Below are 19,065 nucleotides of genomic sequence, written 5' to 3' on the forward strand. Positions count from 1 at the left end.
GGCTAGCTGGAAGCCAGGTAAGAATATTTTGTTGCAAATCCCACATACAAGAGGTTTAACAACAAAATAACATCTTACAATATAATTTGCCTCCTTCTGTTAATGTATGATTTATTTGATGCCATAAATTGCCTTCCAGATTCTATTCCAGCAATGAATTTGAAGGCTACCCAGGAAGAAGAAACATTTACAGGTTGGTTACCGTTATTGTTTGCTTCTGAGACAGGGTGCTGATTACAATGCATCCATGGATAAAACCCACCAAGGTGTAGTACTCATCAAGAGGAACCATGGAAACATCACACCCTGTTGCTCTGGGTTATTTACTACTGATAGGAACTGCCATCTTCTTTTCCATGCACAGATATACCATTGGATTGTACCCAAAGCAGCCTGCCCCTCAGTAGAATAAAAACTCTTACTGGTCTAGACTTCCCCAAAATGGCAAAGGCCAGCACCGCTAGGCTTTCCCTGAAATGTCCTGATTGTGCTTCAAAGGTGCACTGAGATCCTACAGAGCATCAGTGAGGCCAAACTGAAATGATCCATGCTCCAGCAGATGAACTGGCTGGTTATCCTACAAAGCACTCCAGAGTCTTTGCTACCACAAAGTTTACATGGCAGGCCAGTTCTTGTGGAATGGATTTCTTAGAATGAGTGAGTTTTTGAACACCACACCACACTGAAGACAACTCTGCAGAGGGAGACACAGTGTGTTGGGCATGTGTGCAAGGATGTTTGTATGAAACTTTGCCATGTGTAACATTATCAGCTGTGGTGCCTTTACAGACCAAGGCCATGCTATGGCTGCTATGGACATATTGCTGTCACCTTTCCCCATAGTGAAAGGATGTGGGTGGCAGTCTGTGTTCTGCCAGCTACCCTGTGGGTTGAACAGCCTAGTTATTTTACAGATGAAGGCACAAAGATGCATTTTATATAGCATTTACAGGCAAATGGAAAATAAAGACAAGGCAATTGTGAAGAAAAGATACTTGCTCACGAAGTATAAATCAACGGTCTCTTTCTGTCAGGGGCCACTGTTTTTGGGAAAAGGTCATCAAAGGCTGATTGCCAATTGTGGATTGAGCTGAAACCAGAGGTGGATGGGACCAGTGTGAAGCCTTTTTCTCTGATTCTCTTGCCTCCATTCAGATGCCATTTCTCTCTCTTCTTCCCCCCACATCCCCCCCCCCCAAGATGGTAGGGTGTGGTAGGGGAGAGATTGCTCCTGCCATGTGTCCCGACTCATCCTTTTCATTGGGATTTCAAAATTGTGCTGCCCATCCTTGGAGTAAGCATGAAGTGAAAACAAGATGTATCAGCTTAGGGAGCAACTCACTATGTTAACTAATTACAGCATCAATGGCAAACAGTGTTGGCTCCCTGACCAGAGCTACCCAAAATGCCAAATTTGGTAATCATTGTGTGCTTTGATAGTGGATTAGTGTCTCTGTCAGTTCCACTGACAGCTATTCTTCACTGATGCTGTCATCCATGTGTCCTAGCCATAAGATTGACACATCTCCCAGGTTTGTCTTAATAACTTTTTATAACTTCTCTTAGTTGATTTAAACAATACTACTGCTACCCTATGAGCTTGTAAGAAGAGCCTCATGGCACAGTGGTTAAACTGCAGTACTGCAGCCAAAACTCAGCTCACAACCTGAATTAATCCCAGCTAGATGGTTCAAGGTTCACTCAGCCTTCCATCCTTCCAAGATCGATAAATTGTATATCCAGCTCGCTGGGGAGAGCAATGTGTAGCCTGCATAATTAAATTGTAAATTGCCCAGAGAGTGACTTAAGCTATAAGTAACACACTTCCCTTCCTTCCTTCCTTCCTTCCTTCCTTTTTGGTCCTTATGATATATTACCTAAGCAAGTTCTATTCTGTCTTTCTGTGGCTGACACATATAAGCATTGCACACAAGCAAAGTCTTTACTGTACCTTTATTCTCCATCACATTCTGGATGGTAATGCTTGAGCCTCTCCCCATTGTTTTACAGAATTGACCTTAGCAATGATCCTGTAACAAAACAATGCATCACTTGCCATTTAAGAGAAGAAAGATGCCAGTACTATGGTGCAAGATTCAGCTACACTGCGGAGTATTATGCCTTAATCTGCTATGGTACGTCAAACATGTGGAGGAATGAAAATCCTAACTGTGTTCTCGCACTCTCACTGGGTATTTTTTTTTTTTGCTTGAAACAGCTTAGTATCTACACATAAACTTTGTGTGTAGATTGCTTTTCTAAGAAAATGGCTATAATCAAACACTTATGTATTCCACCTTGAATAACACCCAACTGCATCTGATTACAGAAGCTAAGCATGATCTGCCCTGGTTAATACTTAAAAGGGAGACCACTAAGGACTATCTGAGTTCACGAGGTAGTGCAACAAAAGAATCTTGCACTGATGATCTGTTTATTTATTTGATTTATACCCCGCCTATCTGGGCTACCAGTCCACTCTTTTTGCTTTTTTTTTTTTGCTCAGTGTTGGCAAATGGGATATTGTAGGTAGATAAATAGATTTTTTTTTAAAAAAATCATGGACTACAGATCCCATACTTCTCCATCCTGGGAGTTCTATCTGATAGACACCTAAATGTGGCTCTCCTGGGAGAAAGGCACTGAAGCTTAATGAGGCCTCGTTCCATCCATGTATCTTCTTCCTGCCCCAGTGCTTGCTGCGAGTTTTTCTTTCTGCACAAGATATTAGATATTATTAGGGATATAGGCATACTTAATCCTTAAAGCCTTCTAGTTGATACCATTTGTTCATGTGACTGCATTTTGCTATCTGTAAGATGTCTATCATATAGAAATCTCAGAAAGGAGAATTAGCAAGATTTGTAGTCCAAGAAATAAAAAAAGAAAGAAAAAGAAAACACTACATTCCTAGAATACAGTAAATTGACTCGTATAAAACCAACCCCCTGTGTTCTTATTCTTCTTGTTAGAAAGTGTGTGGCCCACAGATTGTAGGCAGTGTTAATGCCCCCATGGTGTGCTCTCAAATTCCAAGGTATGGCACCCCCCTCTTCCCATTTGGATAAAGGATTGTCCATTATCCTGCTTAGCAGATCTTAGCATAGGGAGTTTTAAGTTGATACTAGCTGTGGGAATTGTTATTTTATTGAAACAATCAAAAAGCATTCCAGGATCTCTATTACAGGAAATGAATTCCACTGAAGAAGCAAGTTTATTCATATGAAGGTATATCTGACAGTATCGGAAAACAGAATTTTAAAAGTCCATTTGGCATACAATAGATTGTGCAGATGAAAGATAAAATTACAGTTCTGGGTGTGCATAGTTTGGCAGATTAATATGGGATGTATGAAACTGCTTGTAAATCATAGTTATTGCCATTAAGTACTTAGGTGTAGTATTCTTCTGGGTTCTTTCTAGAGAAAACAGGCCTCCTCAGATCAATGCTTTATGATCTGTACAGGATGCTCATGCGTGCAAATAATAGAGTCCCCCGCTAAGCACAGAAGCAAACATAACTAAATGATAACACCTTTCAATCATTCTTGCTAAGGATGTGTTTGCACAGGAGATCTGCTCACCTTGAGAAATGAGTTGCGACAACTTCTCAAGATCCTATTTGTGCTTGGTTAATTCTAGGCTCAGGTTATGTAACTTCTAGCTGGGCATCACTTCATTTGCAAGAACGGAGAACAGTTTGTAATGTGTAAAGGTTAACATGTCTAGCTTTGAGAAGCAGAATTACCGGCATTTGTGTCATGCAGAGCCCTCAGTATTGTACACGCCTACACTGAACATGGTATTTAGTCAATACCACTGTGCATTGTGTCATTAGTCAACACCATCACAGACATGGCATTCACATTGTTCAAACAAGAGGCAAGTCCTTCATCCAAGATGCCTCTAATTTCACAGAAGGGGGAAAAAAAGTTAGATGATGAGGAAATACAGTCAGAAAACTACTTCTGGTGAGAAGGCAAGTGTGAGAGAGTCCATCTGAGCACCAAGTACTTAACAGAAACATATAGTTGTTGCAGGGGACCCCTAAACACCATGAAGAGTGTGGTGGTGGGGTTTTAAGTGTTCCTCCATGTCACCAAAAAGTGCTGTCAAACAATGCTGCTGTCTGCATGCATGCGGGGAGTCTTGGCGGGTGCCAGTGGAGACTTTCCCCCAGTGCAAATGACATCTTCAAGGCAGTTGCTTTCTTCTGGCCCCTGGTGTGTGCATGGGAAAAATTACATCCTCCCTCCCTGTTATCTCAGTGTTCCTCCTTCCCTGGAGGAAGGGATGTCTCCTGCAGCTGCTACTTTTAGCTGTTTCCCCCCCCCCACACACATACAAGCCAGTCGCAGTCACACAATGAACGTTGCATTTTATTCTGTCATAAGAGCTCACTAGAGTAAAGCCACCTCAAGGCTACAAAATTTATATTTTGCTCATGACAGATAACAAAACCCATGAGAGAGTGATCCCTGAATAGAAGGATGCACAGATGAAACAAAGCAACTGATCCTCTCCACGATTACTCAGCGTAGTCCTATTTGCCTTCCACCCTTAGTCGGAGCCTGAAGCATTCTGGAAAGATAGTTTTTAAGCATTCTGAACCCAGAAAAATCAAAATTGCAAGTGGCTACATCAGGCCACTTCCTGTGAGCAGAGTTCTGCTTACAGAACTAAAATGGTTAGCCATCCCTTTCTTATGGCAGCAAGCTCCCCTTCCCCCACTAGATCAAAGTACTCTTTTCTTGTGCAAGCCCTTATTAGGGTCCATTGCCACCCTAACACATATTCTTTAGCCTATTATGGGCTCTAAAAGGTTGAGCTCATGACAGCAAGTTTTATGAAGACCACATATACCTCAGCAACAAAATTCAAGGGTTTCAGCATTAGTAATTACAAGTTTGTCTGTGTTTCTGTAGATTGTACAATGTAATTGATTTTTTTTTAAAATTCCAACCATTGTTACAGGTCCTGGCATTCCAATTTCTACCATTTATGAAAACAGATATGACAGAGGTACCTTTTACTATGCATATTTGTTTGTTAATAATTCAAGTTTAACATTGCATATGCACTCACTTTGCTATGCTATGTGCTGTCAGATAGGTTCTGACTTATGCTGAGGGTTTTCCAAGTTATTTATTTATTTATTTATTTATTTATTTATTTATTTATTTATTTATTTATTTATTTATTTATTTATTTATTTATACATACCCCACCTATCTGGCCCACCGGACCACTTATGAGGTATTAAAGGAATGATTTAACTGGTGCAACATCCTAGTGAGTTTTCATGGTGTAGCAGGGATTTGAATCCAGGTCTCTGGAGTTGTAGACCAACAACACTCTATCCACTACACCCCACTGGCTCTAGTGGAAGGATCGCTCAAGTGAGAGATAAAATAGATAGCACTAAAGAACCTTTTAAAGCATGAACCGGTCCACTTCAACTTCTCCTATGTGGATGTGCCTATAGTCAGTGGTAAGACTCTTATTTTCACTGCAACAGACTAACAAGACCATTTCTCTGGAATCTTCCCCTACTTCCATATGTTATCTCTCTCACGGAGGTGTCCTTGCCTACCCTTTTTTGAGCCGCTATGTTCTCCACAGACAGAAAGCCAGAGGGGTATGTTTCTTTGCATGTAAACTATCTAGCAGGACCCTGTCTGCAAAACTAAGTCAGTTTTTATTTCACAAGAACAGACTCTTCTGTAAGATTGCTGGCATTTCCTGTTCATGATGAAGCCGGAAATCGTTTTGCTGTTTCATCACCAGGAAGCCGTTTCCCCAAGAGCAACATATTGGGGCTTGGGGGAGGGAGACAGAAAGTTTTTCATTCTGCCTTTAATTTAGACATGTCTCTTATAAGGTGTGCTTTGCTGTTTACAGGTCTGTGTATCAGGTGCCAGCTCACTTTAAACATACATACTGAGGAGAAACAATCAGTGATGAACCTACTGATTTAAAGCGATTCAAATGAATGAGTACTGTGTGCAATTTTGTAGGGTTTTTTTGAGAAAGAGCCTATTTGACACAGGGACATCTGAGTGAAGCTAACCAATGATAAATTAATTGGCTACCTTCAAATCTAAGAGTATAGGTCCACCTTTCCCAACCTGGTGCTGCCAATGTATTGACTACCTCTAAACAAAGCCAGCATGGTCAATGGTCATGCTGGTTGGGAATTAGAATGATAGTCTAACACATCTACAAGATGTAAGGTCAAGGAGAGCTGCCACAGGTACTTGATATGATGTCTTCTTTCAACGCTACTCACTTCTTTCAGCAGTGGTATGCATTTCGTCCATTTGCTAGCTGTGCTCCAGAAAGGTTCTGATAAAATCAAGCAGGCTGCATCTCAGCGCAGCCCCATGCCTCATCATAATTTTGATGAGGCTTAGCCTCAGACATATTTTTCTATCATCCCCTCTGCCAAAAAAGAACACTTAGTTCCTGTTAAAGCCACAGAGCTATTTGCTAATTCGACAGCAACGGCAATGCTATCTTCATGTCTAATCCTGGCTTTGAGAAATTTGAAGTTACATTTTTATGTGTCTCACCACAGAATGAGTAAACAACAAGGAATCATTGAATTGCTACCTACTGTGGGTTTTGTTCCTCTATTTGTTTTTAAAACAACAGAAATTAAAGTCTTAGAAGACAACAGAAATTTGGAAACTGCTCTACAGAAAATCAGAATGCCTACAGAAAAAACTAGCAAACTTGAAGTGGATGGCATTAGTAAGTGCATTACGCTTTCAGTTTTCCTTACCACAGAAAATCACTGTTGCCTGTATCACGTCTGGTAACATAGTCACATCCCACATGTTACAGTGTGGAGTACTAGTCACATCTCCAAAAGGATGTTCTAGAGTTGGTGGAAGTGCAGAAAAGAACAACCAAAATGATTAGGGGCTTGAGGAACTCTTTTATGAGGGGAAGTTACATGTGAGGCTTTTTAGTTTAGAATAATGGTGACTAAGCTTAGAGGGACATGATAGATGTTTGTGAAATTCTGACTATAATAACTCCCTCATAATATTTGGGGTAATCCAGTGAAATTTATTTAATTTTAGTTATTAAAAATATGTTTAGACCACCTTTTGTTGTTGTTATATGCTGTCAAGTAATTTCAGATTTATGGCAACCCTAACAGGATTTTCAGGTTGTATAAGTTGTTGAAGAAATGTTTTACCCTTACCAATCCCTGGGGAGTTTTCACGGTTAAGCAGGTGTTTGAAACCAGCTCTGTAAAGTTTTTCAACACTCAGTCTACTACACCACAGCCACTTTTAGGGCACATAAATTTTGCAAGATGGCTCTCAGTAAAGATGGCTTCATTATTAAAAACAGCCAGCAGCAAGAGTCAAACAGACAGTCCTCTTCAACAAATATCAAAGCCAAAAAATTAAATAAATCTGTTTTTATCAAAACCATTAGTAGTCACACCTGGGACACAACTCAGAAGAACATGATAGAAAACATAGTTAGCCTTGAAGGCTTTACTGAAATCCTGTCGTTGTGGGGCTTAATGGATTTTAACTGCTTTCCAGAGATAATAAACCCTTACAGCACGGCAAATGGTTCCTGATAAACCTCTTGACACAATGCAGAATTAAGTATATAGAGTTTGCTACCACAAGCTACAATATTAGCCATCGCCTTAGGTGGTGTTAAAAGGGAACAGAGAAATACATGAAGGGGATGGGCCAGTCATTGCCTGTTTGTCATGATGGCTACCAGTAATGATATTCAGGTTTTTAAAAAGTGGATTTTACATCCTTCCTCTCAGTAGCAGGGGTTCAACAATGGGAAAGGACTATGGCGTTTATTGTCCTGCTTCTGGTATTCCCAGAAAGGTTAGACTGGGCACTCTGAGAAGCAGGGAATTGGACCGAAGAGGCCTCGGACCTGTTGAGTAGGATCTGCTGTGATCATTGACTTGGACCGAGTGGTTCCAAACCCACTTGCACAATGGACCATAGGGCAACGGGTTTGGCATTCTAGGCCCCCAGATGTGAAGATATCCAAGATCGCATCCCACAAGTGGAACAACGTAAGCAGATGCTCTGGATCTTGGTCGTTATCTCATCACAGCCCTCTGGCTTTTGAGGTTGCCAAGGGAGGGAGCTTCGTGAGGAAGTGGGAAATGCCACTTCCTCATTCTGTTGAGGAAACTTGTTCTGTCATTTGGAAGAGTTACTTTATAATTTTCTCTCTTTTTAGCCTTATGGTACAAGATGATTCTACCGCCACAGTTTGATAGATCTCAGAAGTATCCTCTTCTCATACAGGTGTATGTAATTTTTTTTCTTCAGTTTTCTTTCCATCCCTTTAAAACACATCCTTGTTTTCTCAGGTGTCACTTGATACTTACTGCCAAATGCCTTTTTATAACACGGTAGTAAAACAAGACATTAAACAAAATAGGGGCAAGAGAAGATATCCTTCAGAAATATTCCAGTGGCCTGCCAGATGATGCATTTGTTCTCCATAACATATCTCATACATCATTGATGCTGTTTTCTCTACCATTGTCCATATGACATTCTCCTTCTCTTAGTTAGTGAAGTGATATTTTCTGTCAGCTTCTCTTGTCTGTCTTGAAGCTATAGTTTCGTTACAGCAGTGGTTCCCAACCTTGGGTGCCCAGATGTTCTTGGACTATGACTCCCAGAAATCCTGGCCAGCACAGCTAGTGGTGAAAGCTTCTGTAAGTTTTAGTTCAAGAACCTGAAGACCTGAAGACCCGAGACTGGGAGCCTCTGATTTACAGTATCATTTTATTACGCTGGTGGAGTTTAGCACTGTGGACCTTTCGTTGAAGTACATTGCTGTGGGCAGAGCTTCATTTTCTCCCATTCAGAGGTTTTCAGTAAGCGTTTAACATGCATACACACAGAGAGCTGTAGAAAAACCTCTGCCAAGGAAATGAATTTTTAACATTCAAAGTGATTTCCTGAAGAGAAGATGTTTTCAGAAAAGTGGCTTTTTATAATTAAGTTGGACATCTGCTCCTTTGCAACCAATCAGGAGAAAAGGAATTGGAATTTTTGCCCCATCTAGAACAGCCTTCAAATTTTCTTTATTCATCTCTAAAAGATCAAACTGTTCAGCTACCTCTTCCTCACATAAATCTCTTTATGACACCTTAATTTGGTGTTCAAGGGATGCATTTAGTTAAAAAAAATCATCCTCATCCAGTTTTGATTTCAAACAAAACCGAGAGCTCATTGTGTTACAAAATGGAAGATGAACGAATTGTCTCGAGGTATTGCTTCACAGCACTAACATGTACAAATAAAAATGAAAGGAACTAGATTGTGTTCCTGGATCATTTTGATTGCTGAGGAGCCTTCAGAGACAAAAATGAAGGTAGCTTGACCATGATCCTTGAGATAAGAACTTCCATGATTTTATATTGCAAGTGCTCTGCATTTAAGTGGTTTTGACATCTTTTGCTCTGAAAGGGGTGGTGGTGGTGTTTTGCGCTCCTTAATGCTGAATCTGAAATTCTACGCATATTATCCTAGGTATGGAGGACCTTGTAGTCAAAATGTTAAAGACACTTTTGGCATTACCTGGCTCACTTATCTTGCAAGCAAGGAAGATATTGTGGTGGCCCTTGTCGATGGCAGGGGAACAGCTTACCAAGGTGACAAGATGTTGCACGCTGTCTATCGAAAACTTGGGGTTTATGAAGTTGATGATCAAATTTCTGCTGTAAGGTAAGAATTAGCAGTCCATTTTCTAATGTAGACTGTAGGCCTTCTAGGAGTAAATCGCATGTAGCCCTGTAATCTATATAATGTTGATGCTAGACAAATGTCACATGAAGGAGTAGTCAGTCACAACCCCATTGATAAATTCAGAGATAAATAAATTCCATGGTTCTTCTAATAATCATTTTAGAGGGGGAAAGAGAAATATCTGGTGGCAGCGAAGAAGAAAGGGGAGCAGTAATATCTGGTGGCAGCGAAGAAGAAAGAGGAGTGAGAACCTCATGAAGGCCTGCGGGGATAGGGACTTCAGAGGGAATCGCGACAGTGGCCGTTAAAGGTCACCAACAGATTGGATGGTTCAAATCATAAAGATGAGTTATACTGACAAACATCTGTATGTAATATTTCCATGCTTCAGATAACTTCATCTGAAGGGGTTATGCAGACACATGCATAATGTAATAAGTTCCTTTATTGAAAACAAATGGGAACAGCACAAAAATTCATCTTGAAAGACTAAACTCTGTGGCTGAATATTAGCAAAGAAAGAACCCAAGGGGGTAGTTCTTTGTTATAAATTCTAGATGAATCAGGTTAATCTGATTACAGCGAAAACAACATCAGAGTCTTGCTGCGTCATAAATATTAGTGTATTCTGTCATATATTTTTTTGAGGAAAAAGATGCTAAAATCTTGCCTACAGAAGCAGCTCAAATGAGAATCCAAAGTTGTATTTGGTATCTTTAGTTTCTTTTTATGGTCTCAAGTACTATTGACCTATTGGACAGATTCTTTGTGGAATCCTTGAAAAGACTGGTTTCAGAAGTCTTATAACCACCAGTGCCTTGAAGTATGAAAAGCGATGCCACTATGAGAGAGAGAACTATGTTAGTGTGGAAAATTATTGGATGCTCTGTACATGTGCTCTTATTGGGCAGCCTCTCTCATCTATGACTCAGGATGAGTGCATACTGTAAATTTCATTCTGAGTGGCAAAGCCAAGTAAAGAATCTCCAAACACTTCCTTCTCTACACCCATGTGTCTGATAACACGGTATCGATGCAGATTCTCCCTTATCTTTCCCACTCTGCTTTAGCTTATTGACTCTTCCATTTCCACCTTGCATCACGATTGAGGTGGCTTTTAACTTTGCCTTTTAAAAAAGCAAAGATTGACATAGATTAAATATTTTACTGTCTTGACCGTCTTATCAGCAGCACTTGTTTATTTTTCTTCTCTACAGTGTAACACTGACACTGCTTGCATTATAGGAACCATAAAAGTGATATAGATAGATTCTGTGAAGTGTTCAGAGACAACAGAAGTCACCAGGGATGGACAAAACAGCTGGCTGCTGGTCCATGTCAATTTCTTATAGCCATTAAGCTTATTGTATCTTCTTTCTTTTTACATCAATCTGTAGTTCTTTTTAGAAGTACATCAAAATTACTATAATTTTTCGTACACATTTGAACAGAAAATATGCAGTTGTATAGATATTTTAGTACATTTTCAAGAAGAGAAATGTACTTAAGAATTTGACGAAATATAAAACGGGATAGTTAATATGTATTAATACATGTGATCCATGTATTAATCTGTGAAGTACTGGAGGCTTTGCTTAATTACAAATATGGATTCCCTGAACTTTCCTGAACATTGCTAAAGGTCCATCAGCTATTGCAGAGAAACATCAAGTCATTCTTACATTGCTGTCCACTGGGAGATGTCTGGACACATTTGAAGATGTATCTGCAAACACTGTCCCTTCCAAGTGAAGGTCTGAACCTTGTCTACAATTTGTTTAGAAATTGGAAAGGTTATTCCCCCCCCCTTTTTTTTTTTGGACTCCAACTCCCATAATCTTCTATGGAGCACAATTTGTGTCCATGTAACGTTGGGGCATTCTGAGAGATGTTGTCCAAAAGAATACCTCTTCATAGCTCTAATTTCTGTGTAGTCACAGAAATGTGCGGTCACTGTATGCAGTGGTCTTGGCATGCCAGGTCTGGAGCTGCAAGGAAGAGCTAAAATAAAAATGCAAAATCTGAGATGAAAGCCTCTGCAGTAAGAGAAGTGATATACTCAGTATTCCTGTTAGCACAGTGGTTCCCAATCTTGGGTCCCCAGATGTTCTTGGACTAGAACTCCTCAAAAATTCTGTTTAGTAGGGAAAGCTTCTGGGAGTTTTAGTCTAAAAAACATAAGGGGACACAAGGTTGGGGACCACTGCATTAGCAGTTCAGGTCATGATGAAACCTGGTCTGAGCTTCCACTGGTCATGATCGTTCTGGGTGTATGGGGTGGGTGGGTGGTAGTGGTGGTAAGAAGATCCTTACCAAAATTAATGTACTGCTCATGAGATTCCTAATGTCAAAATTAGCTTGTTTGCTTTCTTTGCCATTGGGCTTCCCCTAGTTCTCTTGCATTACTGTACCAACCAAAGCTGTCGCCCATGGATTGCAAAACTCCACTTGACCTGCTTATTGTAGATTTCTATGATTCCCCCTTTTGCCCGGATCTGAGCCACTCTTTCAATCGATTGCCTCTGGCTGAAATGCAAGATTAAGTTGATTAAGTCCATTGAATCAAAGCAACTTTTTTTGTTCCAGGATTAAGTCCACAGAACCAATGAAATTTACAGAGGAGTTGACTCATCACATCCCCAATGACTGAATGGGCCTAATCTAGTTGCGACCTACTATTAGATTTCAGTCCACAGTAGATTTTATTGCAGTTGTCCTGATCTACTTATTTTTTTATTTTTCACAGGATTGCTTGTCGGTTTTAAGAAACGATACCAGGCCAGGTCTCCTTAGGGCAGTCACTAAATGTTTGGTTGCCAAAGTGCAAATGGAAACAAACAAACAAACATACAAACAAACAAACAACCCCACAACCATGCTCATCTGAACACTCTGCTTACTGTACCTTTAGTGCCCAGCATCCTGACTTCCAATCAGGTTCCCCAATAACATTAATTCTCATTAAGCTGCCAACCATCTCACTTTTGTGAGCTCTTAACTAGGTACGGTCAGGCTGTTTTTGGTTTCTCTGCTCTTTGTAGAGTTACAGTGGTGTGGGGTGCTTCCTCCTTGTCAGTCACATTTGTACCCTACCTTTGTCCGAGTTGTCATAGTCTTCCGCCACTCTTCACACGCAGGTTGGCTGGGAGATGCTGATTTGCCCACAGATGCCGATCTGAACTTGTATTTCCCAAACTTTCAAGATTGATAATGTGGCCTAGGTTTTCTCAACCTGCTACTCTCCAGATGTGTTGGACTACAGCTTCCATCATCCAAAGCTAGCATGGCCTGTGGGGAAGACTATTGCAACTGCCCCCCCTGTGCTGGATGCTGCTGTTTTTGTTATCAGGAAATCCCCCGTTTGAATCTCACTTCAGCCCTGGATTCATTAATTGTCCTTAGGGAAGAAATCTAGTTAATAAGCTAGGATTGTAAACCACAGTTTGACCCTTTTTTTGGGGGGGGGGGTTAACTTGGAATGTAAGAAGGAGTTCTGGTTAATATCAAGTCAAGGGTGGAAGTTTTCAGTTTCCTCCTGTGGTGTGCACTGAAGAAGAGGACAGGAGAAGCAAAGACTTGTTAACAGAATATTAAAGTATACTTTAGAAAAGTTACTTTTGTGGACTATAAATCCAAGAATTCTTTTCTGACCTCTAGTTTAAAGTTGTGTTTGAGATGTTCCATAGTGCTCTGGGTTTCCCCCCCCAAAAAATATAAACCCATCTAGTGTTGAGTAGGAATGTAAGAACTAACTACAACAATTTTCTTTTCTTTTTTTCTTTTTACATTTAAAAAGTAGATTCTTACTGGAATTGCAGGATTATCAGGGGGAAAGGTGCACATTTTTGAACTAACAAGACCTTTTTTCTTCAATTTCAAACAGAAAGTTTATAGAGATGGGATTCATTGATGAAAAAAGAATAGCCATATGGGGCTGGGTATGTATGTATACTTTAAAATATATATTCATAAAACTGGGTTTCCAGATTATTCCATGACGGTAACACTAAAAGAATGAACATGAGCAATTGCATCAGTGTTCTGGAGCCAGCCAGTATTCACCTTGTCCAAGTTACTTTTTTGGATGACAACTTTAAGAATGCCACAGGTAGCATGACCTGTGGCTATGCAGGCTGAAGTATTCTGGGAGCTGTCATCACACACACAAAAAGTAATTTCCCCCATTTGTCATTTTCTTCTTACGATTCTGCACCAGATTTCTCAGTAGCCCTATAAGGCAGTCACCTAAATGGACAAACTCTTGAATTCATTGTGGGCACATAAGCCTTGTTCCCCATGTGTCCCCACTATCCAGAAGCCAACAGGTTTCTTTTTAATGTTGAGTGCAAAGAACCAAAGAGAGCTCTGTTTGCGTGCTCATCTGATCACCCTTACAAAATTTCCATGGTTGGGAATCCAGAAAAGGCAAGGATCCTGATGGCGAGAGCACCTACTGATACCTCTTCAAACCTTCCCACTCAATGACCAAGGACTGTCACCTTACTGACTTCTGAATATATGTGAATGTCGAGAGGCGGGGCTTACATACAAACCTGTAAAGTTAGCCCTTCAATGAGCTAAATCATTGAACCAAGTTACTGTTCAGATCAGTGGGTAAGGGAGCAGAACCTTCCCTTCACCAAGATCTTTGACTGAAGACAGTTTTGGAAGTGTAGGAAGAACAGTCGTCCAACAAGATACAGTATGTAGCTGAGAAGCTTGCAGACTAACTGGGATGCTAGCCAGCATTTAATTGACATGCTCAGTTACGGTTGTTTGTTTATAAGTGTTACTTCATCTTGGATCAATTATTGCTCAAAATGGGTTCCAGGCACACTCTCCCATCAGTGGTGTACTAGTGCCAGAGAAAGTTCTCTTCACTTATTGCTAGCAGTTCATTTTGCTCAGTTCCACCTTGGCCTGGCTTCCCATATGAGAAGATCTCAAAACACAACACAGGGCAGATTCCAAAATCAAGTCATTTAAAACAGAATAAATTAGCTTGTTTTTTTTAAAAAAATCAGACTAATACTTCTTGGGTAAAGTCTTAAATTTAACTTTAAACGAAAAAAACTTTTGACTTTTGACCCAAAGTTGCTATAGCTACACACAAGCAGCTGCCTCAGGGTGTGATTAAATGACGTTATGGAGAATATATTTGGATGTAGTAACGCATGCAGTGGCCAGAGCTTACAACCTGTATTTTTTTGGATTTTGACTCCCAGAATTCTAGTCAATATGGCCATCCTGGCTGAGATCTCTTGAGGGGTATAGGCCAAAAAAGTATAGTATTTTTCCATGTGTAAAGGGATACTTTTTTCCTAAAATAATGAAAGGAAAAATTGAGGGTCATTTTATACTCGGACGTAAGGAGAGGAGGGATCAAAATGCTTTGATCCCTGCTTTCCCCCTCCACGTTTTGCAACAAAAATGTAGGGGGAAAGCAGAAACCATTTTCCCCCTCCATTTTCTTTGCAAAACGTGGAGGGGAAAAGCTGCTTTTTGCAATGAAAATATAGGGGGAAAGCAGGAATCGCTTTCCCCCTCTGCTTCTTGCAAAGAAAGAAATTTTGGGTTTGAAAAGGGGGGCATCTTATACATGGGGATGTCTTATACATGGAAAAATACGATATCTTTTTCAAACTCTGGTTTTGCTGTTATCACCCAGAATCTGGAAAACCCTTTTGACTACAACTCCCAGGATCCCCAAGCCATCTGAGGATTCTGGGCACTGTAGTCCAAAAATGATAACTTCCCATAGCCCTAAAATAAAAGGTAGCCATGTGGGTAAATTAAAATTAAAAAAAATGCAAAAATAGGCAATACCTTTATAGACCACTAAAAAAATCATCATACAATCCCATAGCTCTGTTATAACCATGAAACTATTTGGCTGTTGCTAGCTAGAACAAGTGTTTTTTTCCCCTTCTTCTTCTTCTCTCCTTTGTTTTAACAGGCTGTTCAGTTTTTCAGTCCCAGCTTCTAACATGTCTGTTGCTTTCCCGTTCCTTAAGCTCCTTAAGGATGAAGGAGGAACTGTTTCTTGCGGCCTCCTACAAGGCACAGGGTGGACTCTTTAATGATTTTAAAGGCTGCCAAGGCTTTGGTGTTCCACTGTCTGTCTGCTCAAGCTGCACGCGTTTCTTTCTGCTGCATCAGAGATTTCTCCAGATGTACTTTTCATCACCCTCCCAGGACAGCTTTGGGTACTGAAATTAACCATATTCATCTCCACGAGCCAAACAATGTTATGCTTTTCCCATAGTGTCCGGTATCTTTCTCAGGATTTGAATTGGTATAGGATCATGAAGAATCCTGGATATTATTGCATGGAGGTGGCGGGGGCCGGGGGGGGGGGAAACAATGGACAAGCAAATAGATGGATCTCATCTTCTCCAATAAGGGTGCAACTCCTTTGACAAATAACGTGGGAAAGGCTCAGCAAATGGGACAAACTGATTTGAATGATTTTCTGTTGACTGTCTGAGGTACAAAAAAAGAGTGAGGAATAGGAGAGAGGGGAGGAAGTTTTAAGGTTGCTCTGTGTGTCCAACCTGATTTGCAGGAAGCACAGCTAGAGCAAACCTGCCTGAAAACGTCCTCCTATCCGTCTCCCATCTCCTTGCTCTCTCTCCCCCCCCACCTTGGTTGGTCAGCTGCCCTAGTGGCAAGGCAGGAAGCCAAAGAAAGCAAGAATTCAGGGAAGTCCCTTCTCTCTACTGACTTCTGTGGGGCTGGCTGAAGTGAACTAACCCAAATTAACCCAGGGAAACCCATCTTTCTAGGTGCACCGCCACAGCAGATCAATCCCTATTTTCCCCACTGTGTAGCCACACTTTGAGTCAGTCAGTGTCTACTCATTTTTAGCAGTGAGCAAACACTTTTTAGCTTTTTTGGTTTCCATCCTGTGTCGATTCCCAAAGGGGTAGCTGTGTTATATCAGAGATTACAAAAGCTACTTTTCTTGATTACATAACCAGAACTCCCCCAGCCTGTGTGGCCAGGAGATTTTGTGAGTTTTTGTCCATAATAGTAGTTTTTTTCATGCTCCTTCTCTCTCAGGAAAAAAAAATCAAGACATTTCCTGTGGTGCTTTAAAATTCTTGGTAACACAAGCCTTCATAGACTATAGCTCTTTCCATTCAGATGCCTGGAGTGTTATCCAGGTACCCATATACAATACACATATGTTAGGTGGGTGGGACTGTACAGTGCACTCAGATGGAAGATAAATGTAGGAGGTAAAGACAGTGACAATTACATTGGCCATTCAGATAACTGTTGATAAGTCAATGGACACATGGGGTATGGTAGGAATTGGTTATCCCAATAGGCTGAATTGTGTTTCCTTCATTGACCGTTGCATTCTCTGAATCTTGTGCTACACAATCTACTTCCTGGCTTTTCTTAACTACCAGCCCATTTGTCTCCTTTGGGTTCCAGCTATGAACTCACACTCCTTTATTCCTTCCCAACCCCTCTGAGTTCCACCCGGCCGGGGCACAGCGGCAAGTGGGAGACACCCTAGAGTTCTGCTGGCAGGCAGCTAAGCCTTCACTACAGTGGGTGGGATTGAGAAGTGAGGAATTACATAACTGTGTGGGATGGCTGGTGCTTGTTCCATTACATGACTTGAGGTCTCTGAGCAAAGACACTGAACACTCATGATCCAAGTCTTTATTTAGACACAATGCACCAGAATTTCTGTCATTTACTCTGTGATTTATTTGCTGGGGTCCTGTTGAGATGACACTTGGCTGAGGAGTCAAAGAGAGGGATGGCTCCCTATAGCTGTTTACAGGTGCCCCCTTATCCTGTGCATGCTTACCTAAGAATAAATCCCATTCCATGCAACAGCCACTATGTGCAAGTGACTGTGCAGGGTATGGTAGCTGTACGGTCGTTATCACCCTTTGTGAGCTTATTCAAGAGTAGGTTCTGCCGTCTTCATGATGTTTACTCCTAGTTTGCAGCCTTACAAGAGAAGTCTGTGCCTATCTACTCAGAGGTTGTTTCCCACTGACTCAAGTGGGACTTTCTTGCAAGGTAGCAGTGGAGAGGAATGTATATTTAGTTACAACCATTGGAAGGAAATGTAAAGACTCGACTGATAGTCCCCTTATATCACACACGTGCACAGGCAAATATGTGGGGAGGAATGGGACGTACACGCAAAACCTTCTGTTTCAGATTGCTGGTGACTATTGCTCAGGACCCCCTGCATTGCTCCAGTTTTTAATAATACCCTGCTCTGGAACAACTGAATCTCAATAATAATCAAGAGGTTTGATCATGCCATAATCTTTGGGTCCTCGCAGCCATGACCTTAAATGGAGTCCTTCCCTTGGATTCTTTCCCTCCGTGATGCTATTTCTCCAACTTGCCTCCTTTCCCTTCCCTTCATCTGTTCTCACCTCCTCCAGTTTAAATTTAGACAGTAGCAATGGGGCAATGGTATCTCCTTTTTACTTGCTAAAGTGGTTTTGGCTGCTTGGTAAGGAGTTGTTGTTTTTATTGATGTGTTTTTAAGTGTGTTTTAATCCATTTTTAATGTTTTAATTATATTTGCTTGTATTTGAATGAATCGTCTTACTGCTAGCTGTTTGAGTGCTGGAGGAAAGGCAGAAAGGAAGGGAATACATCAATACATCTGCATTATTTTCAGGGCCATGTACATACGGACGGATATTTGAATGTGCAGCCATCTCTGCTAGTCATTTAAAGCTATGAGCCATGAGCTCTTGGTGAGCAACAATAATACGGCTGGCACAGAGGAGCAAGACAAAGAGAGTCAATGCTGGGGATACATTCAGTCTGAGCATCAAAGCGAGGGCGATGCGTGTGCCTGTTTACCCCAAGTGACACTGAGAGGTATCCAAATTGAATCGGCTGTGGGCACTATGGCATCATTCCATCCACTATACAATTCCTGATCGGCAGGGTGGTGCTGCAAAGAAGCCCACCACTACCCCAAAGTGACACAGATTCCACTGACACTCGGAAGCCCACTGCGTTGCCTGAAAGTAACGTTTGGTGCAACAGTTCCCACTGTTGCCATGGAGGCTCGCCAGTCATGCCACCCAAGGCAGGAATAATTTCACTTCATCTCTGCCAAGGGTGGGCAACAAATGGTCTATGGGCACATATGTCTGTCCATCCTGTGATCAGTGCTGCTAATGTTGCAGCAAGTTTTGCAGCACATCCCTTCTCCTTCATTAGAGAAGTCAAGGAAACACTTGGGCTTGCAGACTGTTAGAGCTGTGCCCGAGTGCACTGCTGTAGTTGTCACTGAATTTCAAACTCA

The 19,065-nt window shown here is 41.1% G+C and overlaps 1 protein-coding gene across 3 annotated transcripts in view; it reads left to right on the plus strand.

The window, feature by feature from the left end:
* FAP (fibroblast activation protein alpha) overlaps nucleotides 1-19,065 on the plus strand; it is a 61,605-nt gene that overhangs the window by 33,521 nt on the left and 9,019 nt on the right. Inside the window, exons 15-22 of one of the 3 annotated variants that reach the window (XM_078394783.1) lie at nucleotides 140-193; nucleotides 2,011-2,135; nucleotides 4,975-5,022; nucleotides 6,655-6,753; nucleotides 8,239-8,308; nucleotides 9,546-9,740; nucleotides 13,645-13,699; nucleotides 15,776-15,956. In XM_078394783.1, the coding sequence (XP_078250909.1) occupies nucleotides 140-193; nucleotides 2,011-2,135; nucleotides 4,975-5,022; nucleotides 6,655-6,753; nucleotides 8,239-8,308; nucleotides 9,546-9,740; nucleotides 13,645-13,699; nucleotides 15,776-15,841 (712 nt within the window). In that variant the 3' untranslated portion in view covers nucleotides 15,842-15,956. Of the gene's footprint in view, nucleotides 1-139; nucleotides 194-2,010; nucleotides 2,136-4,974; nucleotides 5,023-6,654; nucleotides 6,754-8,238; nucleotides 8,309-9,545; nucleotides 9,741-13,644; nucleotides 13,700-15,775; nucleotides 15,957-19,065 lie in introns of those variants that run through there. The other 2 variants (XM_020798376.3, XR_013545888.1) reach the window with 2 other exon arrangements.

Source organism: Pogona vitticeps, chromosome 1 (genome assembly GCF_051106095.1).
Source record: "Pogona vitticeps strain Pit_001003342236 chromosome 1, PviZW2.1, whole genome shotgun sequence".
NCBI classification, from domain to species: Eukaryota; Metazoa; Chordata; class Lepidosauria; order Squamata; family Agamidae; genus Pogona; species Pogona vitticeps.